Source organism: Desarmillaria tabescens, assembly GCF_030435595.1.
Source record: "Desarmillaria tabescens strain CCBAS 213 chromosome Unknown EV420scaffold_35, whole genome shotgun sequence".
Classification (NCBI taxonomy): Eukaryota; Fungi; Basidiomycota; class Agaricomycetes; order Agaricales; family Physalacriaceae; genus Desarmillaria; species Desarmillaria tabescens.
The window spans coordinates 80,829-101,566 of NW_026848334.1; the positions used below are offsets into that span (position 1 = coordinate 80,829).

The 20,738-nt window shown below is 47.3% G+C and overlaps 8 protein-coding genes across 8 annotated transcripts; 4 read left to right on the forward strand and 4 right to left on the reverse strand.

The window, feature by feature from the left end:
• Window positions 1-31: 31 nt before the first annotated feature.
• Window positions 32-1,034, reverse strand: EV420DRAFT_736622 (uncharacterized protein). The gene is made up of 3 exons (XM_060483255.1): window positions 843-1,034; window positions 642-788; window positions 32-588 (listed from the first exon to the last, which is right to left on the reverse strand). Exons 2-3 carry the CDS (start codon window positions 765-767, stop codon window positions 133-135), a joined length of 582 nt encoding a protein of 193 aa, XP_060327335.1. The 5' UTR covers window positions 768-788; window positions 843-1,034; the 3' UTR covers window positions 32-132.
• Window positions 1,035-2,506: 1,472 nt separating this feature from the next.
• On the forward strand, window positions 2,507-4,798 carry EV420DRAFT_1646381 (metalloprotease; the record flags this gene model as incomplete). Its single annotated transcript, XM_060477905.1, has 11 exons — window positions 2,507-2,677; window positions 2,726-2,893; window positions 2,946-3,033; window positions 3,083-3,327; window positions 3,377-3,489; window positions 3,546-3,857; window positions 3,916-4,091; window positions 4,142-4,193; window positions 4,223-4,377; window positions 4,429-4,596; window positions 4,647-4,798. 11 exons carry the CDS (start codon window positions 2,507-2,509, stop codon window positions 4,796-4,798), a joined length of 1,800 nt encoding a protein of 599 aa, XP_060327336.1.
• Window positions 4,799-8,010: 3,212 nt separating this feature from the next.
• EV420DRAFT_1274630 (cytochrome P450) lies at window positions 8,011-9,903 on the forward strand (the record flags this gene model as incomplete). Its single annotated transcript, XM_060467852.1, has 9 exons — window positions 8,011-8,212; window positions 8,262-8,290; window positions 8,345-8,554; window positions 8,605-9,039; window positions 9,094-9,270; window positions 9,329-9,436; window positions 9,484-9,641; window positions 9,690-9,764; window positions 9,825-9,903. 9 exons carry the CDS (start codon window positions 8,011-8,013, stop codon window positions 9,901-9,903), a joined length of 1,473 nt encoding a protein of 490 aa, XP_060327337.1.
• Window positions 9,904-10,395: 492 nt separating this feature from the next.
• On the reverse strand, window positions 10,396-12,843 carry EV420DRAFT_1704908 (Fungalysin metallopeptidase-domain-containing protein; the record flags this gene model as incomplete). The annotated part of the gene is made up of 11 exons (XM_060479533.1): window positions 12,511-12,843; window positions 12,293-12,458; window positions 12,150-12,200; window positions 11,850-12,094; window positions 11,688-11,800; window positions 11,331-11,642; window positions 11,101-11,276; window positions 11,026-11,047; window positions 10,818-10,972; window positions 10,603-10,770; window positions 10,396-10,547 (listed from the first exon to the last, which is right to left on the reverse strand). Exons 1-11 carry the CDS (start codon window positions 12,679-12,681, stop codon window positions 10,396-10,398), a joined length of 1,731 nt encoding a protein of 576 aa, XP_060327338.1. The 5' UTR covers window positions 12,682-12,843.
• A 1,514-nt stretch (window positions 12,844-14,357) lies between these two features.
• On the reverse strand, window positions 14,358-15,778 carry EV420DRAFT_1750287 (uncharacterized protein; the record flags this gene model as incomplete). Its single annotated transcript, XM_060480320.1, has 8 exons — window positions 14,358-14,475; window positions 14,535-14,710; window positions 14,770-14,801; window positions 14,860-14,977; window positions 15,049-15,285; window positions 15,317-15,487; window positions 15,577-15,630; window positions 15,715-15,778. 7 exons carry the CDS (start codon window positions 15,776-15,778, stop codon window positions 14,682-14,684), a joined length of 705 nt encoding a protein of 234 aa, XP_060327339.1. The 3' UTR covers window positions 14,358-14,475; window positions 14,535-14,681.
• Window positions 15,779-16,267: 489 nt separating this feature from the next.
• EV420DRAFT_736737 (uncharacterized protein) lies at window positions 16,268-17,269 on the forward strand. Its single transcript, XM_060483256.1, has 4 exons — window positions 16,268-16,539; window positions 16,596-16,735; window positions 16,794-16,935; window positions 16,988-17,269. Exons 1-4 carry the CDS (start codon window positions 16,429-16,431, stop codon window positions 17,153-17,155), a joined length of 561 nt encoding a protein of 186 aa, XP_060327340.1. The 5' UTR covers window positions 16,268-16,428; the 3' UTR covers window positions 17,156-17,269.
• A 1,398-nt stretch (window positions 17,270-18,667) lies between these two features.
• EV420DRAFT_1561967 (uncharacterized protein) lies at window positions 18,668-19,472 on the reverse strand. Its single transcript, XM_060473879.1, has 5 exons — window positions 19,326-19,472; window positions 19,128-19,267; window positions 18,930-19,071; window positions 18,718-18,873; window positions 18,668-18,690 (listed from the first exon to the last, which is right to left on the reverse strand). Exons 1-5 carry the CDS (start codon window positions 19,434-19,436, stop codon window positions 18,682-18,684), a joined length of 558 nt encoding a protein of 185 aa, XP_060327341.1. The 5' UTR covers window positions 19,437-19,472; the 3' UTR covers window positions 18,668-18,681.
• A 483-nt stretch (window positions 19,473-19,955) lies between these two features.
• EV420DRAFT_736773 (uncharacterized protein) lies at window positions 19,956-20,404 on the forward strand. The gene is made up of 2 exons (XM_060483257.1): window positions 19,956-20,318; window positions 20,372-20,404. Exon 1 carries the CDS (start codon window positions 20,078-20,080, stop codon window positions 20,294-20,296), a length of 219 nt encoding a protein of 72 aa, XP_060327342.1. The 5' UTR covers window positions 19,956-20,077; the 3' UTR covers window positions 20,297-20,318; window positions 20,372-20,404.
• Window positions 20,405-20,738: the final 334 nt, after the last annotated feature.

Sequence of the window (20,738 nt, forward strand, 5' to 3'; positions counted from 1 at the left end):
TGCTCGTATAATTTAGCGATGTTGTCAATAATAAAAGTCATTACAGCATGACACATTATATTATCCTTCTTGTGGAAGAGGATGAGGTCTTGTCGGAGATTCTGCAAATACCTTATTTGGGCAAAAATTTGATTATAATAGACTAAGCACGCCTTCAAGTTCGTCAAATGTGCGCCAAGGTGGGATTGCGAGACCGCTGATAATCCGTAGCAGTCGTTCAAGGATGTCATCATGCTCGTGGATGGGTATAGACTCGTTATCTGGTCCGAATGTGAAAGAGCTCGAAGCGAAGAACGTGGTGGTTCGTCGTAAGACTGATGATGGGAGACGGTATAGGGTACCGTCGAGCGAAGATAAGACAGCATCGGCGCCTGGGTTACTGAAGTTAGGATGATAGGCTGACCTGTGGTCCATCGTGGAGGCGATGAAAGAAGGAACGACGGCCTGAGATGACAGAACAGACGGCCTGAGATGACAGAACAGGGTGAGCATGTGTTGATCGTCTCGTTGCCGCGTGGTTGTTCCGGTAATCCGAATCGCATCAATGTGAACACATGCCGTAGGGAAGTGAATGATGACAGAGATCATCTAGAACAGCAGTACTGTAAGAACTGACGGCATGAACAGACGAAATACCACACACCAACACACCACGGCGTGGACTTGACATTTGAACCTTCAGCAGAACTCGAAGGCATCACATCTGACGTCGGCGATGTGCCCTTGCTCACACACAACATCCATGAACTATCTTGATTTCCGGTCATCTTCGTCAACCATGATTATTCCTTCATCACATCGTCAGCCGAGTATACTGCTGAACTTGCAATGGTCATGCTCACGGTCAGAGTTTCATCTGGGACAAGCGAACTCTGGGGAGGTGATTATTCAGAGAGTTTGGATGATAACGAATGAATTTTGAGCTTGAGGAGCGCGCGCTGTACCATGAGATGCGTCAGGTGACGAGGCACGACATGCACCTTTTCGCCATTACACGCAAGCAAAGGCAAGTTGCGACTCCAGATGCAGATGTTCAACCACCTCTTGGAATTATGCGCGAGAGAAATGGTATATACCGCGAAGCGCCGCCATATCGAGAGTTCTGATAGCCATGATGAGCAACAAAGATGTCGATGAGGGATCGCCTAGCCTCTTACCTTGAGAAAACCGTGTCGATAACGCCAACAAGACAAACGTAGTATTGCAGAAATATTTCCTGTAGTAGAATTCATGAGGAAATCATCATCGAAAGACACCAGACCTGACGAAAGTCGCCTACCTTTCCAGTCTGCTTATCGTCAGTTCATTGTCGACTCTTTTTTTCGTGTTGCTCCGTTCCGGGGGTCATCCTCTTGTCATGAATAAGGCGAAGTGAATCCATCAAAGTGCATATAATTGGGATCCTGCATGCGAGAGGGGGAGAGGAGAGAAGAATGGTACGATTGTGGTGGTCACAAAGAAAGAAATCGTGAGAACTTTTTGACCACGTCGTCATAATCAAGACCTCGGGCCGACTTCAGGTGTTCTCGGTCGTTGCTCCGTCTTTTCACCTGCCTCTACCTTATCATATCACCTGCGAAGTGCACAAGCACAAGATTTTCTGGTCCGTTCCGGTAATCTAGGATATTGCAGTCCGCGACGTGATATTTTCCACGTTCGTAAATGTTTCGGCATGGTCTGGACACTTCCTGCAAAAAAAGTTCAGTAATCGTGTATACAAACTTTCCTGCAGACTTTTCTGTCTCTTCTTTCCGGCGACTAAAATAATCAGGAACAAGACCGGACGTTCCTAATACCTGAATATGCTACGATATCTTTCTACGGATTATTCTTCCCACCAAATTTCTTCTGTGTTCACAAGAGATGACATGACCGTCGGAAGCGGATGTTAGAAGCAGCGGGGAACTGATGAAATCTGTATAAACAAAGTACGTCTTTCATCGAAATTTCATCCCCCGCCGACACGCATACTGTTGCTTATTGAATTCACCAGCTCTTCTCCCGTCCTTTGCGTGAGGACTTCGAAGCGACAGCCCCTTGTTAATGCATCACTCGACACCGGAAGCTGCTTGTCCCTCAACATGGTCAGTGCGACTCGCAGTCGCCTTCCATCTAAGAGCCCACCCCACACCTCGCATCTCACTCTCACTCCAATAGCCCACAACGGCTACCATACAGCCTGGCTTTCTTTCTAATAAGCGGCTGAGTAGCCTTCCTTGATAACTTGCCGGTGATCGTCATGATCTGACAGATCATACCGACAGCGGTAATGTTCCTGGAAGCATCAAAGCCACAATTTGCTGACTCCGCCCGAACTTCTCTCGCTTCATCACTCGTCTTCCACTTCAATAGGACTCTGTGTAAAGTTCCGTGTTATTCAACGGATGTACCAATACACCGGACATATCTCCCTTTCGCACAGTGAAAAATGGCTCATCTCTATATAAACCACTTCAGGCTCTAGCATTCTACTCACAAAGACTTTCCTCGTCTTTCTTAACTGACCATGCGCGCATTCCAAAGACAGCTATTCTCCTCTGTCGTCCTTGCGCTCCTCTTCGCCAAGGTCTCATATGCTGCACCTTGGCCAACCTCCTCCAAACACTCTACCCACCAACAGAGGACCATCGGACGCGACTTGACGATCGATACGTACCATCCCGCATCGACCTTCAAGGTAATAAAACAATGATATTGTTCTTTTCATTGTCTCATACCTTTGCAGACTTATGGAGAAGGGAAATCCATCTCGTCTTTCACTGGCGGGGACCTGGAGACATCCGCCGTCTCTTTCATTGCTTCAGAGCTCGGCGTCGATGCCTCCACTATCTCCTTCAACTCTGGTCACTCTGCTGAGAACGATGTGAGCTACGCCTACGCAAAGCAGTACCATGTACGTCTTTCGTCCTATTGCTATAAATATGAACCTAACATCCCTTCTTCAGGACGGCGTTCTATTTGCTAATGCCGTCGCAAATGTTGCTTTCAAGAACGGAAATGCTGTTTCCTTCGGCTCGTCATTCGTCGACACATGTAAGTAACATATTCTCCAGACTTTCACATCACTAACAACCGCGTACAGCAAACATCGCCGCCCCCCAGCCATCCATACAGCTAGATTCAATCATCAGCAAAGTCGAGGACGCACTCGCCGCCACCTACAGCGGCATCAACTCCCTCGAATACCTCGCCCTCTCAGACGGATCCGTAGCCCTCACCCACGTAGTCCAAGTCCTCAACGCCGACGCCAACACCGGCTACGAAGCCTTCGTCGATGCCCACTCCGGCGACATCATCGCACTCACCGACTTCTCTTCCCAGGCTACGGTAAATCTTAGATCTCTCCTCCCTTCTGCTCTTCTAACCGACGCTCTAGTACACCGTCGTACCAATAACTGAAGCATCCGTCGCAGAAGGCGAAGAAACTCTCATCAACCCCGAGAACCCCTCTTCTTCTCCTCAAGGCTGGGTACAAAACGGAGAAACCGCGTAAGGATCCTGTCCCTCCCCTCCCCCTCATGAGATACCTCCCTGACATTCCACAGAGGCAACAACGTCATCTCCTACAAGGGAGTACTCCTCACCACAACTCAGCAATCCTCGGCCAACGTATTCAACTACCCCTACAACACAGCCATCGACCCTCTCCTAGGCGGAAACGTCGACGCCGCTCGCACCAACGCCTTCTACATCATCAACAGAGCCCACGACTTCCTCTACCAATACGGGTTCACCGAGGCCGCCTACAACTTCCAGCAAGACAACTTTGGTAACGGCGGACAAGGCGGAGACCGTGTACAGATGTCCGTCCAAGATGCTGCCGGGGTAAACGATGCCAACTTCCTGACTCTCCCCGAGTAGGCTCTTCGCCGAATTTTCACCGCGCTGTGAGCTGATTGATATAAACGTTTTCAGTGGTCAGCCTGGCACTTGCCGCATGTTTATTTGGGACCTTACAATTCCCAATCGCGATGGTTCCCTAGAAAACGACATTCTCGTCCACGAGATGACCCATGGGGTTACTAATCGCCTGACTGGAGGTGGAACGGCTAGGTGTCTACAGACGCTCGAATCCGCTGGATTAGGCGAAGGTGCATATTTACCAGTTTCCTTTGATCTCGATTGCTGATATGGTTCTCAGGATGGTCGGATGCGATGGCAGAGTATGACAATTCCATTCTCTTCTTCTCACCGTTACCAGGAATTTAATACAAAACTACAGATGGACCGAACAAACGAGCGGCACTATTTCCGACTACATTCTTGGAGCCTGGGTATCAAACCGCCCTAATGGCGTCCGGCACTACCCCTACTCCACAGATCCCAATACGAACCCTCTCCGATATTCCGACCTCGCCCGGCTATTCGAAGTTCATTGTAAGTGTTCTCGTTCATCATCGTTTAAGGAACCCATTAACTGGTCCTCAGTTATCGGCGAGGTGTGGGCTAACATGCTACACAACGTATATGCTGCCCTGGTCCAAGCCCACGGATGGTCCTCGACAGCCATGGATGATGCTACGGGGAATGAAGGAAATATAGTTTACCTCCACCTCTTCGTCGACGCGTTATCGCTCCAACCATGCAACCCTACCTGTAAGTGCACCAAGATCTCGCATGTTCTAACGCTGACTCGGTATACGTAGTCGTGCAAGCCAGAGATGCATGGATCCAGGCTGATGTGAACCGTTACAACGGAGCCAATGCTTGCATTCTCTGGAATGCTTTCGCGAGTCGTGGTTTGGGAGTGTCTGCGGCAAACTACGTGGACGATACTACCGTTCCCGCTGGGTGCTAAACAAGAGGACATCGTACTTGAGCTGGGAGAGAGCGATGTGATGAATAGTTGCGATTTCAATGTTCGCACAATGTGTTGATATGACGCTCGTATAATTTAGCGATGTCAATAATAAAAATCATTACAGCATGACACATTTTATTATCCTTCTTATGGAAGATGATGAGGTCTGATCTGAGAGTTGAGCTTGAAGCGAAGAATGTCGTGATCCTCCTCAGATTGAATCATGGGAGACGGTGTAAGGTTGATATAAGCATAAGGAACGGTCAAAGGCGGATAAGATAACATCTGCGGCTGGTGTGTTAAAGATCGAATGGCATGTCACTGCGTGTCCCAGCGACTCCATTGAGAGGGGAACGTAGGAAAAAATGTAATGACAACATGCTGACTGCAGAGTGAATACGAATTTTTGTCCTTGGTGCCGCTTGCTCAGGCTGGCAATCCCAGTCACATCGTGTGATGGCTGATGCGAGATAAACTAGAGGTGCTTGTTGAGTGAAAACCTTGAGAACGAATACTTGGGGCCGTCTTCTGGAAATTAGGAAGAATACGGACGTAATAGCGTGCAAAAAATTCACCTAGGCACAATTCACGTTTTTCCGGTCGCAAGTTGATTATGAGCCCCCCAAGTTCACTTGTTCCTTCCGCAAGTTAGTAATTTTTTTCAGAAGTTTGCTATTGGCTATAGGTTCAGAATACGTAAGGCCTAGGCTGTGATATACAAATCTTTGTCCAGCCGTCCGGATGTTATGAACCATATGAACACTAACATTCTGGGAAGAAATACAGTACCTATGCTGTCCAGTGGGCCATGTCATGAGCTCTTGAACTCTCTGGAATGTTGTTCTCAGTGCGTCCCACTGAGCTCGATCTATTGCTATCTTGAAGTATCCTGAACATTCAAATCTATAACGAAGTCAGTCGACTGTCTACTCTTTAGACTGAGCGGCTTTGAATGCAGAGATCAAACACCCAAGGGAGATGTATCTGAATTCATCACTGAGTAAGCGATGGAGAAATAGATAAAGATGAATAGACACTGGAGGAATTCAGGCCGCAATGACGGAAAGACTGGTGTCAAGCACCATCGACCGAAATAATGTCGGCCGGTTCAGGGGCCGCTTTGTCCCGCTCCGAATCCATGCCCCAGATCTTATTCAGAAATCTATGGTAACAACTGATTCAAATGAATATAAAACAGTACTTAACTTGGGGGGGATACGAACTTGTGCACTTAAAAGTAACTTGCAACTGGAAAAATTTAACTTGCGTCCATCGGAATTTTTGCACGCTATTACGCCCATATACATATTAGCAATGGAATACCACAAGCGACAGGAAGGCTACATACTAGAATGTGAACAGTTGAAATCTTAGCAGGACAGAAAGCTGAGCCTTGAGAGCTTCAGAACCGACGCCCGATGAAGTGCATATAATAAGCTGGTGTTCGCACTTGCTCGCATCCCTTAAACAAACTGTCGCAGACTCAAGCAGCATCCATTAAACAGTATCGGCATGTTATTTTCCAGGATCTACTGCTGCACTTGCAACGATCGCGGTCATTGGCAGAATAAGCAGATTCCGGTATTCTGATAGGGATGGCAGTTCTTCACTGTGATCTGACAGATAGCAAGTCATTGTTAATCCGGATCACCACGCAGTGAAATACATCAGGAAATGGAATATCTTGGACGGGTAGCGTCATAATTTTTCGCCATCAAGTAACATCACAAGAAAGCCACAACTTCCTCAAGCAAATCACAGCTACATCTCGCTTGTTTCTTTTCTTCAATGCCACGAGGAAGATATTCCTGAGAGAGTGCCGTAGTATCGAGCTGATAAACATGATGAGAGAAGGAGAGGACATACCGACGGCCTTACCTCGAGAAAACAGAGTCGATGGTACCGAAGATGGTCCGAGCATAGTAGTAAACTCGTCTGAAGTATAATCCGCGAAGAACTTCACCATCCAAAGGCAGCAGGAAAAAAAACAATCTGCTTTGTCATCACTTCGCTCTCGAACCATTTTTTGTAGTACTTCCCTTCCAAACACATCCTAGTGTTGCAAATAAGTCAAACAAAAGTGTATGCAATAATGTTCCAACTTGAAACAAGGTCCATAAAAAAGATGGTAAGTAGGTGGTCGCGAACAAGCCGCGATCGCGCCACAGAAACAAAGGAGTCGTGGGAAAATGTGTCGCGAACTTTGACTCCGGACCTTACGGTGTCGAGTTCTGGTTATCTGGATCGCACATTCCATGACTTATCGAGAGCTACCTTTTCCATCTTGGATTTTCTTTTACTTGCCTACGGTAAGGGTCGTCTATTCTGGCTGTTCCCTCATCATCCATGCCTCTGATAAGAACGTTCCGTGTAGGTACGACCGAATCCCTCATGGAAACAAAGCCAACACGATTGGCACAGGAATAGTGCCATTTAGTACGAACGTTAGCTAGTTTGTCAAATGCATGCTGAAAACCAGGTAATAATTACACTCACAGCCTATTATCTGACGTAACAGTGTGAACAGCGAAAGATCGCTACCATGTCGACCAGGCGAAGGAAAGAAGCCTAGTGTACCAAAAAGGCAATTTCGCACGGTCACAGCGAACGTTCAAGAGCCGTCATCCGAGGCGCATAAACGTACCTCCTGTAACTATTCTTCATGCGCATCGATATTACACTGAACAGTGAATACAGATAACCGTCTCTCGATGCTGACCCGACAATAGATAGAATGATCCACAACCTATTTATAGGATGCCACTCGCCTTTTTCAATCTTCCGCACATTCAGAGCCTATCGGCAACGTGCGGCAACGCCACTTACCACAGGCATCTGACCCGTCATATCTCCCGCTTAACAGATGCCGATAACACCCCGTGAACGCAGTAATATTAATCAGATTCCTTGTGACTTTTGTTGACTGATACCAATGGGTATTTTAGGCGACTCGTCCTTTGGTGATGTCGATATTACCGGTCATCAGTTCTTCTCTTACCTAGTGTACTGATTCAAGCCATCAGAAAGTGGGACAAGCATTGATATTCTCTTCCACAGACACCTCGTGACGCAAACAGACACCTCGTGACGCAAACAAGCTCCATAGCCGTCCAAGAGCATGAGCTGAAATGCATCTTCTAAACCGAGTATGGAAAGGTGGGCGAAGGATATAAGCCCTACGCCCAACGATTACGTCTAGTATGTCCCTAATGCTAAGCTACACCGACGCCGCATTGCCTCTTTTCCTTTCTTATGCCCTTTACCTAGCAATCTACCGTTTACTCTTCCACCCTCTCAAGTCATTTCCAGGTCCGCGCCTGGCCGCTCTCACAGGCTGGTATCAGACCTATTACGAGGTTTTCTGCGACGGTCTATTTGTCCAGAAACTCGAAGAACTACACAAATTATATGGTACATCTCCTCGATCCTCCAATAGCCTAAATTTACTGATCTAACTCAGGACCCGTCATTCGTATAAATCCTAATGAAGTGAGCTTGTTGCATACATCGTCACGTCCTTTTGTCTCAATTGCATCCCTTAAGCTACACTTCAGCAGCCCGCAAGCTTACTTCTCCATCTACTCCTCTCAAGTAAAATTCATCAAAGACCCAAATTTCTACTTTTGCTTTGCTCAAGACGAGTCCTCATTCGGATTTACTGAGCATGCCGTTGCAAAGAAACGGAGAGATTTGCTCTTGCCTTTTTTTTCTCGTCGATCGATCCTCCAGATGGAGGGTATCATCCAGTCAAAGGTAAGGTGCCCTCCGATTCCCCCATATGAATTAGCTCACAATCCCTACAGGTTGACACCCTACTTCTCCGCCTTCAGAAGGATTACAAAGACAAACCTGTTAACCTTTACGCTGCCTTCAAATCCCTGACCATGGACATCATCACTGCCTTCTGCTACTCTCACTCGTTCGACGCCCTTCTCTCCCCAGACTTCTCTCACCCGATCCTTCTCAGCCTCGAACGTGCCATGCCTATGATGACGACTATCCGGCACTTTCCCGTCCTTCAGCTCCTCTACCGTCTCCCCGAGTTCCTTACCCGCTATCTCAACCCTGATACTATCGGTTTTGTTCACCTTCGAAACGCACTGTCTACCCAGATCGACGGCATCTTAGAAAATCCTTCATCCCTTGACGGCATGCATGAGACGATTTACCATAGCCTGCTTTCGCCCGAGAAATTCAAATCAGGCGAGGTACCATCGAAAAAGTCTCTATCAGATGAGGTACGTAGGATCGCCATAACGTTCTCTATTCGCACTTATGATCAATAATTTTAGGCCCAAAATTTACTCTTTGGCGGAACGGATACAACAGGCAACGCAATGACGATTGGCTTCTTCCACATCATGCAGAATCCGGAGATACATTCCAAATTGATGGCAGAATTACTCGACGCTTGGCCTAATCTCGAGTCGCCCGCGTCGTATGAAGTTTTAGAGAAATTGCCGTACTTGGTCAGTTATTTCCCATATCGCAACCTCCACACGAGATCGACTCACACCACCAAAACAGACAGCCGTCATTAAAGAATCACTACGCATCAGCAATGGTGTTCCAGTTGCTAAACCACGCGTTGTCGATACCCCTACTAGAATTGAAGGTGTCCTCGTTCCGGCCAGAGTGAGCTTTCTTCACAGTATCAAGTCGTATATCTAATAACTTTGCAGACCTCCGTTGGCATCGGCAGCACGTTCGTCCTCATGAACGAGGACATCTTTCCCAACCCGCATGACTTCAACCCAGAACGGTGGCTCCAACCTGGAGCGTCTCTCGACAAGTACCTAATATCGTTCTCAAAGGGCCCTCGGGCTTGTCTTGGTGTCAAGTGAGTTTCCTCTCCACAGCATTTCGGTTTTTCTAACAGGAACCCAAGCTTGGCTTGGTGCGAGCTGTATATCCTCTTTGCGAATCTACTCCGAAAATTTGATCTGAAGAATCACGAGACAAAGTGTGTAACGCGCCTATTCCTTCTGTTCCTCGTCATTCCTAACTGTTTGTTGTTCTCAAGCCACGTCAACTTCCGATATCACTTCTTACCGGCATTCCGTGATAAGCATTTGCATGCCATCGTCACCGAGCGGGAATGACTGTTCTGGATTTCTTATGAATGCTACAGCTTACTATCGACTAGAACGCAGAACCTGTTATCTCGTGATGAGCGGCCGATAAGACTATATGACTATTTATTGCGGGGTACAATAGAGAATGGCTACGCCTTCAGTATGCACTGATGGATTGATCGTCGTCACCGCAAATATATCATATTTCTCTTGAGCTGCTTTAACAGTGTCCTGAATTTTCGCCGTTCTGAACTTGGTATATTCGTTCAAGCCTATTTCACTTCTCTTTATTTATATATTGTTTAGCAGCAGAGCGTTACATAAAATGCAACCGAGTAAGTCAACTTCATCGTGTATCTTTCAGTAACAACCGCTCAGTGGCTGCTATCTGTGGTGTAGTATTGTGCTGGACGTGTCGGAGGAATTCAACAATGTCATAGAATCCGAGAAGTTTAATATATACATGTCGTGCCAAATTCCAGTCATAGCTATCTACCAGATTCTTGTCAATCCTTGTATTTAGCATCCCGCTGGAACGGTGGCATCGTCCACATAGTTCGCTGCAAACATTCCCAAACCACGGCTCGCGAACGTGTTCCAGAGAATGCAAGCATTGGCTCCATTGTAGCGGTTCACATCAGCTTGGATCCACGCAGCTCGAGCTTGCACGACTGCAAGTGTTTATTTAGTCAGTTTATGTTAGAACATGTGAGATGATGCACTTACAGGTAGGGTTGCAGGGCTGGAGTTGTAACGCGTCGATGAAGAGGTGGAGGTAAACTATATTTCCCTCATTCCCATTAGCATTATCCATCGCTGTCGCCGACCATCCGTAGGCTTGGACTAGGGCAGCATATACATTGTGCAGCATGTTGGCCCACACCTCGCCAATATCTGAGGACTATTGAATGGGTGTCCAACACGGTAACGAGCACACTTACCGTGAACCTCGTTTAGCCGAGTAAGTGAAGAATACCGGAGTGGGTTCACGTTGGGATTCGTGGAGTACGGGTAGTTGCGCCCACCACCGGCTCTGTTTATTGCCCATGCAGCGAAAACAAAGTCGTGGGTATTAGCGCTCGTCTGTTCAGTCCAACTGTGAGATATGTTAGACATCTGGTAACAGCGAGAAGAGAAGAGTTGACATACTCTGCCATGGCATCCGACCATCCTGAAAACCATGTAAGGAACCAACACTATTAAAATATATTCGTAAATACACACCTTCACCTAACCCCGCAGATTCGAGCGTTTGCAAGCATCTAGCCGTACCGCCTCCAGTCAAGCGATTAGAAATCCCATGAGTAACCTCATGGACGATTAGATCATTCTGCAAGTCTCCATCGCGATTGGGAATTGTAAGATCCCAAATATACATCCGGCAAGTGCCAGGCTGACCACTGAAAACATCCACATTAGCTCATGGCACTGAGCGAAATCAACGAACAGCCTACTCAGGAAGGGTAACGAAATTCGCATTGTTAATCCCGCCAGCGTCTTGTACAGACATCTGCACCCGGTCCCCACCTAATCCTCCTCTACCAAAATTGTTCTGCTGGAAATTATAAGCAGCCTCGGTCCATCCGTACTTGTAAACAAAGTCGTGGACTTGGTTGACGATATAGAAGGCGTTGGTGCAAGCAGCGTCGACATTTCCGCCGATTAAAGGGCCAACGGCTGTATTATATGGGTAGTCGAATGTATTGGGGGACGACTGCTGAGTTGTAGTGAACAATAGTCCCTTGAAGGAGATGACGTTGTTTCCCCTGCCAAATATCAGGACGCTGCACTATGGAAATATATATACATACGCGGTTTCCCCATTCTGTACCCAGCCTTGAGGAGAAGAGTTCAGGTCTTCTGGGTCGACGACAACTTCCTCGCCGTCCACTACAGATGCCTGGATTATTGGCACGACAGTGTACTATAGCAGACTAAGAAAGACGTGAAAGTGAGGAGAGCATCGAGATTACCGTAGCCTGTGCAGAAAAATCGGTGACTCCAATTATATCTCCTGAATGGGCGTCGACGAATGCTTCATAGGCTGTGTTGGCATCGGCGTTAAGGACTTGGACTACGTGGGTGAGGGCAACGGATCCGTCTTCGAGGGCTAGATATTCGAGGGAGTTGATGCCGCTGTAGGTAGCAGCGAGCGCGTCTTCGACTTTGCTTATGACTGAATCGAGCTCAATGGAGGGCTGGGAGGAAGCAATGTTGGCTAAATGATATCATTAATACGAATGAGAAGTCACAGATACAAAAATACAACTTACATGTATCTACAAACGACGACCCGAACGAAACCGCGTTACCGTTCTTGAAAGCTACGTTGGCAACAGCGTTGGCAAACGGAATACCATCCTTTGTAAGAGACATCAGGGTCATTATTAGAGCACTCAGATAAAGGGACGTATACGGTACTGCTTTGCATAGGCGTAGCTCATATCGTTCTCAGCGGTGTGGCCAGAGCTGTAGGTGATGGTAGACGAGTCGGCGCCAAGCTCAGACGCAATGAAGGAGACGATAGATGTCTTCAGGTCACCGCTACTAAAAGACGAGATCGCTTTCCCTTCTCCGTAAGTCTACAAAGAAATATATAAGACAACGAGCAGGAGAACGTCATTTAATTATTACCTTGAAGGTTGACTCGGGATGGTAGGTATCAATCGTCAAGTCGCGTCCGATAGTCCTTCGTTGGTGGGTAGAGTGCTTCGAAGTCATTGTCCAAGGTGAAGCATACGAGACTTTGGCGAGGAGAACCGCAAGGAGCGCAGAAGAGAAGAATTCTTTTCCAAAGACGCGCATTGTCAGTTGAAAGACGAGGGTAGTCCTTGTGAGTAGAATACAAGATCTTGAGGTGGTTTATATAGAGAAAACCATTTCTCATGTGAATTCTGAGATTCGTCGAGGAGCATGGTGTCCTATTCCAACGGAAGACGAGTAATCAGGAGAAACGGAGCAAGAGCGACTCGGGCGGGCTCTGCAGGCATACCGCAAGTTGGTGTTCTGATGGCACCAGGAACATTGAGGCTGTCGACAGGTTCCATCTATCCATGACGATCCTCTATCCGAAGATACGCCGACCAAAGGTATTCAAAGACACTGGTCATCAACTCAGCCGAAAACGAAACTTCATGAAGCAGCGGCGGACTATCAGATTGAGAGGAAACCGTGAGGTTCATTGATAGACCTGTGGATAAAAACTACAGGATGCTTCAAAAAGAGCAAAAGAAAAACAAAGTGAGGACGAAGTACCAGTATCCGGGTATTCCTTGCCTTTGTACACGCATTGGAACTGTCACCGACCGGAAATTTCAAGCCTGAAGCACAAACAATAAGCAGTCCTTCGGTCAATGCAATACCAAGGTGCCCCTGACTCGAAGTCCCCAAATTAGGAACGCTAGAAGGGCTAGTAAGCTCGAAGACATACGAGTACAAATCGGCAAAGAGTGAAAGCCGTACTTTTTCATATTGGTTGCGTCAGTTCTTTGCTGCCGTTAACACCCGCTTTAAACGGCTGTGATGTCTCTATGGCTTGGCAATGAATGCTAGTGGGAAATATATCCCATAGCGAGGTATTTGTCTTATTGTGACCTTCTCCGTCTCTCAGGCATTAGGCATCGAAGAGAATCCGGTACTATGCTTGCACCAACGAAAGGTATTTTGGGCACTAGCAAAAGGAGATGTGAAGCTCACCAAACAGGAGACCTTGTACATCCGAATCCCACGGGCCACCAAACTGTTGATTTCTCAGAACACGTACGAAGCTCGTCTAACCGTCTGCTCTTTGTTCAGGAGAAAGATATTGCATATCCAGGATTAGCAAATCGGACGTTGGAAACACGGTGTTTCGCGTGTACAGTCGAACCATACAGTACCATCCAGAATTCCGAGCCCTGATAGTAAGAAAAGGTAAGGTATGGCACTATACACGAGTTTCAAGGAGGAAAATACCATACATAAATAAAGCAAGCGCACCCGCTACATCAATGCCCTTCTACATTATCGTCGGGACTTCGCGTCATCCTTGTCTGATGAGACACGAACATAGCAAAAGACTGCTCCACCGGCATTATTCGCTTGACCTCGATGTCCTCCACGCGACCGATTTTGCCACTTCGTTCGCGAGAGCCAAGGGTTACGATGACGATGATGGAGTTCGAATTTGCTTGCTACCTGATCCCGTTCCAGAGCGTCCTGACACACGCTCAGACCTGACAGCCTGAATTCCGGAAGCGCAGGACAGCTATCGGTACTCGAAGGTGCAAGAAGGCTACACTACAAGCAGTTTGCTGCCAGATAACCGTAGTCGCGATGTGCGACTATCTATTACTTGCCATCGCTGAAACGGCACGACAGAAGCATTGTGATATCCAATATAGCGAAGAGACACCATTCAATGCGGACTCCCTGAAGAATCAGAGGTATGTTTCGGAGGTTTTCCGGCATGCTGCAACGTAACCTATGCTGAAGACCAACATCGTGGCTTGAAATCCGATGAAACCATGATGGCGAGGCTTGGCGGCACAAAAGCGCTCGGGTTGCGGGATGTGGTTTTCCTTCCTTGTAAACGACGGCCGGATCTTGCTAGATATTTCCCTGGGTGTACGAGCCCCCATCAGTCTTATATCCTAAATCAAAAAGATCGGCACACTGACCTGAACTCGAAACAATTTGCAACACCCTCGGTTCGTCTAGAATAGGTACACCTGTCCATTAATATGTCGCTATAAAATTTACGGGTAGCAAGACGTGGAAGCATAACGGAAAATCGATAACATCCAGCGAGAACGGTGCTGGGCGTTCTAGCCTCGATAGTGACAAGCATCAAAGACTGCGTATAAGAAGAGAAATAGGTAACGTGGATCATGGAATACCATTAATTTGACTTACCGGCCATATTGTTCCATAGCATGACATTTGTCCTTTGCATAGTGCAATAGTGTAGAGTTACAGGTGGCATAAACATTGTGCTGTGTTCACCCCACATCTGCAACGTGTATCATTGCACCACCTTTTTCGCCCTCGTTGAAGGATTTTCTGGCGCTAGTCGGTACCGAGATTCTGATTGGTGTGATGAAGGGAATTGCAGAAGTAACATCTAAGAAAGAGAATCAAACATTAAAGGGCCCTGTCGGAAGAAAGAGAAGACTATGGAAAATGAAGGCCTACCTTCGACCTCGGCTGAAATACTGCAGAATTCGCTCTCGCTTCGTTTGAATCGTGGTAACGACTCCCTATGTCTTCCACATATGTCGATCTTTTTTCGCCTGTGAACGGTGATGCCTGATCTCGCACTGTTTGTCGGGATACTCCCTTGGCGGTGCAGCCGTACTCGGTCGGTAGACTGCTCTTTTGACTGAGAGGATGAAATCAAGCCGACGACTGAAGACTCAGAAGACTCAGAAACTGCCGAAAATGACGGAAGAGCGTCGGTTACCTTTGTCAAGAAGGTCAGCAAACAGTCTGGATTTGGAACCGGCCGAACCGGTCCGATGACAAGTCGCGTTGATGGCGTGGGAAGTCCGGCTTTTTTCTATTACCCAACATCCTCGAGTCCATAAACCGATTGTCCTCCAGGCGGTTCCGTCCCTCCTACGCCGTGCTGATACTATGGTTGAGATAGACTGTAGTGGTGACAGCTTGCTATCATATTCCCTCCAATATCATGAAGAATGCAGTCTGAGCCAGGCGGCAGACCGAAGAGGAGCACGAACGAGGTTGCTTTCCCGAGTAGCTTGAACTCTACCAGCACTATGGTAGCCAGTAGCGAATTATAACAGGTGAGTTGACTAGTTACTGACGATTTATTATTATTGACTTCATTAACAGACGCACAGATGTCGGCTTTAGTCGAGCACCAGAAATTGACTATACTCAACGACGCTTGCTCCCCCCTCATAACTTCGGGTGAGACCTTTCCGACACGCGTCACATTTAGCGTTCGAAGTCGTTCGATAAAGGTGTGGATGATTGCACTTGGCACTGGTATCTGTGGATGATGCCAATTATCCGTTCAGAGAGGCGCCGAGCAAGAGAGTCCGCCCCAGGGTTTCCGTTAGCCAATTCATTGGCTGATACCCGAAAGAGAAAGCGTTCAAGTCATTGGAATGGTGGTAGAGAGGAAGGGTGACCGGGAGTCGACGGGGACGATGAACGACGTCTCTATGGCGCTTTGGATAGGCATATATCAAGTAAGCATTATCTTGTTATCCTCTAATCTTTGCTAACTATCCCTTCTTTTCCTCAGCGTCCAGTCGCCATCTGTACATCCATGATTGTCGTCGATGTCAATGAGCGTTAGCCCATACCATGTTGGCCTTCGAGATCCTCAACGCCGTGGCAAAGGTTTCGAGCAAGGAGGTTCCGGTATGACACACCTATTTCTCTATCCGTGTTTCAAAAATATAACCTACAGACCAGAAAGATGTTCGGTTATCTTATCAGAGATAAGATTTTACAGCACCGTATCCTGGATCACAAAACGCTGTGAATGGACGCGCGCTTCAGGGTCAGCCTCTACAGCACAAGTCAGCCTTACTACCAACCACCATGCCCGCCCTCAACGCCTGTCTCAAAGTCGCCAATATCGCTGAAGCTTCCGGCGTACCGTACGTACAGAACGTGGCAAAGGTAGCCGTAACCGTTTTCGAGCTTCTCGAGGTTCGTGCAACTATCCTTTATTTAAAGAATGGTCTCGCTGATTCTATGTTCCACAGCAAAAGGGAAACAACAAGAATAATGCCAAGGAGCTCTGTGAGAGCATAGCAAACACGATCGCCGTTATCGATACCGTCGTTCTTATGCACGGAGAGCCTGGAGCTTCCCATTTTAAGGACACTTGCATTGACATGGAAGAGTGGGTGACATTTCGCTGGCTACCCCGCCTCAACAACTAACGAACTGTCTGACTATAGGTATCTCGAAAGCATGGCTCAAGAATTGAAGGATATCAAGCGCAAACATCGTGGCCTTAAAGGCGTCTTTAGCGTCGACGACTTCCGAGACACTATCCAGGCTTACAGGAGGCGCGTTGACGATCTGAAGACGGACTTTCTCGTAAGTCTTCCTCTTTCAGATCATGATTGCCATAGTTCACATTGTGCTGTAGATTCATTCAGTGGGTGACTGCCGTCTGGAGGTCACGCAGATGCACAGCTTGTTGAAGGAAACTATAGCTCAGGCTGTGGTGGGTCATCCGGAGGAGTTAGTTTTCCGGATCCCGAAGAAGCCTGTGGCAATCACCGCCTTTTTTTTTTTTTACGTTGATCTAAGGTAAATTCCATGGTCACCGCCAAAAAAGCTTTTCGAAGTCACTGCCTTTTTTTTAAACTCTGATGAAAGGTGCTTCCTGAGCGCGCGGCCAATATCATCAATGTCTACGGTTCCCATCATGATCTAATTTATTCTCGCGGATACATACACTTCTTAAATGTACTTTGTTCCTAATAGACGAAAAAGCGTGGAAGCCTCTGTATTTGGCGCGTACTTGCTTATACCACATCTATGTTCTACCACCGAACGTCCTGGCTTCAGCTGAGGATACTCTTTACTCCCTTTCGTGGCTTTCGTGGCAAGTTGAATTGCTGCCAGCTGATGTATTTTCGACTCTCGAATGATTCCAGATGTACCAGCTTACGGCCGCTTGATCAGAGGAAGGTAGCTATCACGTTCTAAGCATTAGTACAGGCATCTGTCATCAACCGGAAGATTCAGCTGAAGCGCGAGTAGAGAGGATCTTTTCCATCCATTCTGCTAGGAAATTACATCAATTTTGCGATTGTAATATAGATTTATTCGCCCCGTGTCCTTGACTGTGCCTTATGCATACATAGAAAACCTCGATTTCTTTCTAAGCTATTTATATCTTGATGACTCCGATGCATTATTTCACCTCTCGGCAGGACTTTTCTGTCAGTACTGAGCTATTTGAGTCTTATTCCTATTGCGGTCAGTCGCCTACGCTTCGTTCAGGTTGCAGAATTTGAACGGGGGAACCAGAGGCCAGACCAAAGCGAAGCAAAATCAGTCATGTTAGATTTCTTTGCGGAGTATCCCATGACTCCGCTGCTCTTTCGTGCGGGTGTATTATGTGCTCCACTGCTTCTTCCATGTACAAGGATAATAGTGGCGTTCTGCGGCTCAGAATCAATTTAAAAATAGTCTGCTGTAGGCGATTGATCACAATGAGTACGAAGATGCTGTTGCTCATTATGTGGATCTTCAACATACTAGCGAGTTAGGCGAACATGTAAAGCGGGAATATTGGATAGTCTCTCCAAGTTCTTTGACACTGGGCAATCCTGTCGGTTCCGCGGTGCCGTTTCTCGGTGTCTTTCAAATTCCGGGGTATGCCGGTATGATGCGTATCGTTTGATCATTAGCTGTCCCGGATTCTTTCTCCTGCACAGCTGGCTTACGGTTGATCTAAGCGGGCATCAGCATGTTGTCTCCCGTTCTTTGGATCTACAGCACATTAGCGCGTCAGCAAGTAAGAGTGGGATCAAGTATTTGCTACGACTACTTGGCATAGAGGTCGAGGAAAATCGGATGGGCAGCGAAAACCAGGCACAGCAAGGCAATGGAAATCAACGGGAGACGAGTGGACCAATACGTGAAGCCGACACATAGTAGTGCATGGTATACAACAGCGGAATTTGGTACACATGGTTAGTTATCGTTAAAAGATGAAATTCTAGTATCATCTAATCATGTTCAGTGATGTGCGTTATATAAAATTAGAATACGGTATACGACAACGTATAGCAGTGCCTACTAGTATCCAATGGTATCCACTACTATACATCAATGATATTGCCGGGTCCGTGAACATAGCTCCCCATCCGATATCAGCAATGGGTGCTCATCTACAAAAAAAACACAGCATATAATCGTGATCTGAATGGTCACTGGCTGTTCTTGCGATCCGGTTTCCTGCACAGCTAGCTTGTAGTTGATCTCAGTGAGCATCAACATGATGTCGCCCGTTGTGTGGATCTACAGCACGTCCGCGGGTCAGATCGCCAAATTCGCAATGTCGAAAACATGCATACCAAAAAGTCCATCTTCAAGTCATCGACACGCCTCTTGTAACCTTTGATCTTATCCTGGATCTTGTTAACATTAAAGATGCCTTTGATTCCGCGGTGTTTGCCCTGCATGTCTTGCAGATCGTGGGACATGCCAGAGAGATATCTGGTGGGTGAATATTAGCTGTTAGGAAATAACAGCATATGAGAGCGGTGACTGACTCTATCATCTCTGAACAAATGCCCTTGAAATATGCCGCACCTCGCTCGCCATGCTTAGCGACAAGTGTTTGGATAACGGCAACTGTATTGTTGATGCTCTCGCAGAGCTCCTTCACGTCTTCTCTATTCTTTCCTTTCTTCTATGAACGGCATAGCAGAGTCAGCGGCAAAAACGAAGAACAAAGGTGATACATGTACCTCGAGCAACTCTATGACGGCCACAGCAAGCTTGGCCAGATTCTCGACGTATGGTATACCGGAAGCTTCGACGATGTTGGCGACTTGGAGAGAGGCGTTGAGAGCGGACATGATGGTGGTTGTTTAGAAATGTGCGTGCTGTAAAGCTGAGCGTCTAGCATGAGAGCGATGTGCAGAAGTGCTGTAAATGAGGTAAAGACCTCGATCCCCCTATATTTGCGGGCCGGGTCCCGGCAGATGGCGGTGGTAGCATACGTCATTTCTTTCTCTGCCACTGCCCGCAGCTTTGCACTGTTACATATGGCATTTTTACTTCTTAACCTTTGGTTTTTACATCGATATCATGTCGTTAGGTCTCAGCAGGTGCGACGGTCGCTACCATCGTCCCTCCGAAGTCTCAGAGCAGAACGAAGCTGAGCAACAAGCGCTAGCGGAGTCGCTTTACCGAGTACCTTGAGCTGAACTGGCATGATGGTATTCAGTAACGAAATATCGAAGCCAGGTTTACTAATCAATGATGACAGCCCTGGTATCCGCAAACGGGGCCAATTATCAGTGGTGACATCGTGCAAGAAACACCGCACTAGGCTTGTCATTACCCAGTTGCTTCACGTTTTCCAATGCCCCCCTGAAGCAAAACTTTAACCATCGGAAGAGAAAGCGCGAAGTCGTTGACATGGCTGTGGAGTGCAAGGCTGACCGCCGGACATCCGCTGGCATGATAGACGATATCATTATGGCGCTTTGCATACATGTCTCGAATAAGAGTCTCCTTATCCTCAGTTTTTACTGCCTACCTCTTCTTTTCCTTAGCTTCCCTTCAGCAGGCATACATCTATGATTGTCGTAGATATCAATCGGTGGGCTCGTACATTTGGTCAGGGCAGATATGCCTCGTCGGTGCCGCGCTCACATTCCAAAGCTTTGAGAGAATGTGTAAACTCGATATTCATTTTTTTCTACGCTCATAAATAGCCTGAATAAATGTACCGAGTGAGTGTTTACTCGATGTTTTCTACTTGCTTTGGATAATTGGTGTGGTTCAGGTAGTAAAAAAACCAAGTTAATATTTGCTTATACCACGAGGGTGAGAGTGAGATCCAACACTGAGCAGCGAGCAGCGGTTTATTTTAAGCAATGGATTTCTTTTGGCTAGGCTGGAGAAGGGTCGGCGGGGGGTGTAAGGAGCCCATTGAGAGATGCTAGTATGGTGCATATCCTTCCTTTTCGCCTCTATTTGGTCGCTGAGTCCACCAGCTAGCAGCATCGATGGGTGTATGAGCTCATCGGGAGCACCATGGTATGCATATTTATGTTCTGCTTTCCCTACGCGGCCGACTCCTGCGTTGCACGCTTCTGTTAATGGTGCGGATTTCTGGGTTAGTACGGTAAGGCTCTCTTGCTTGTTGACTT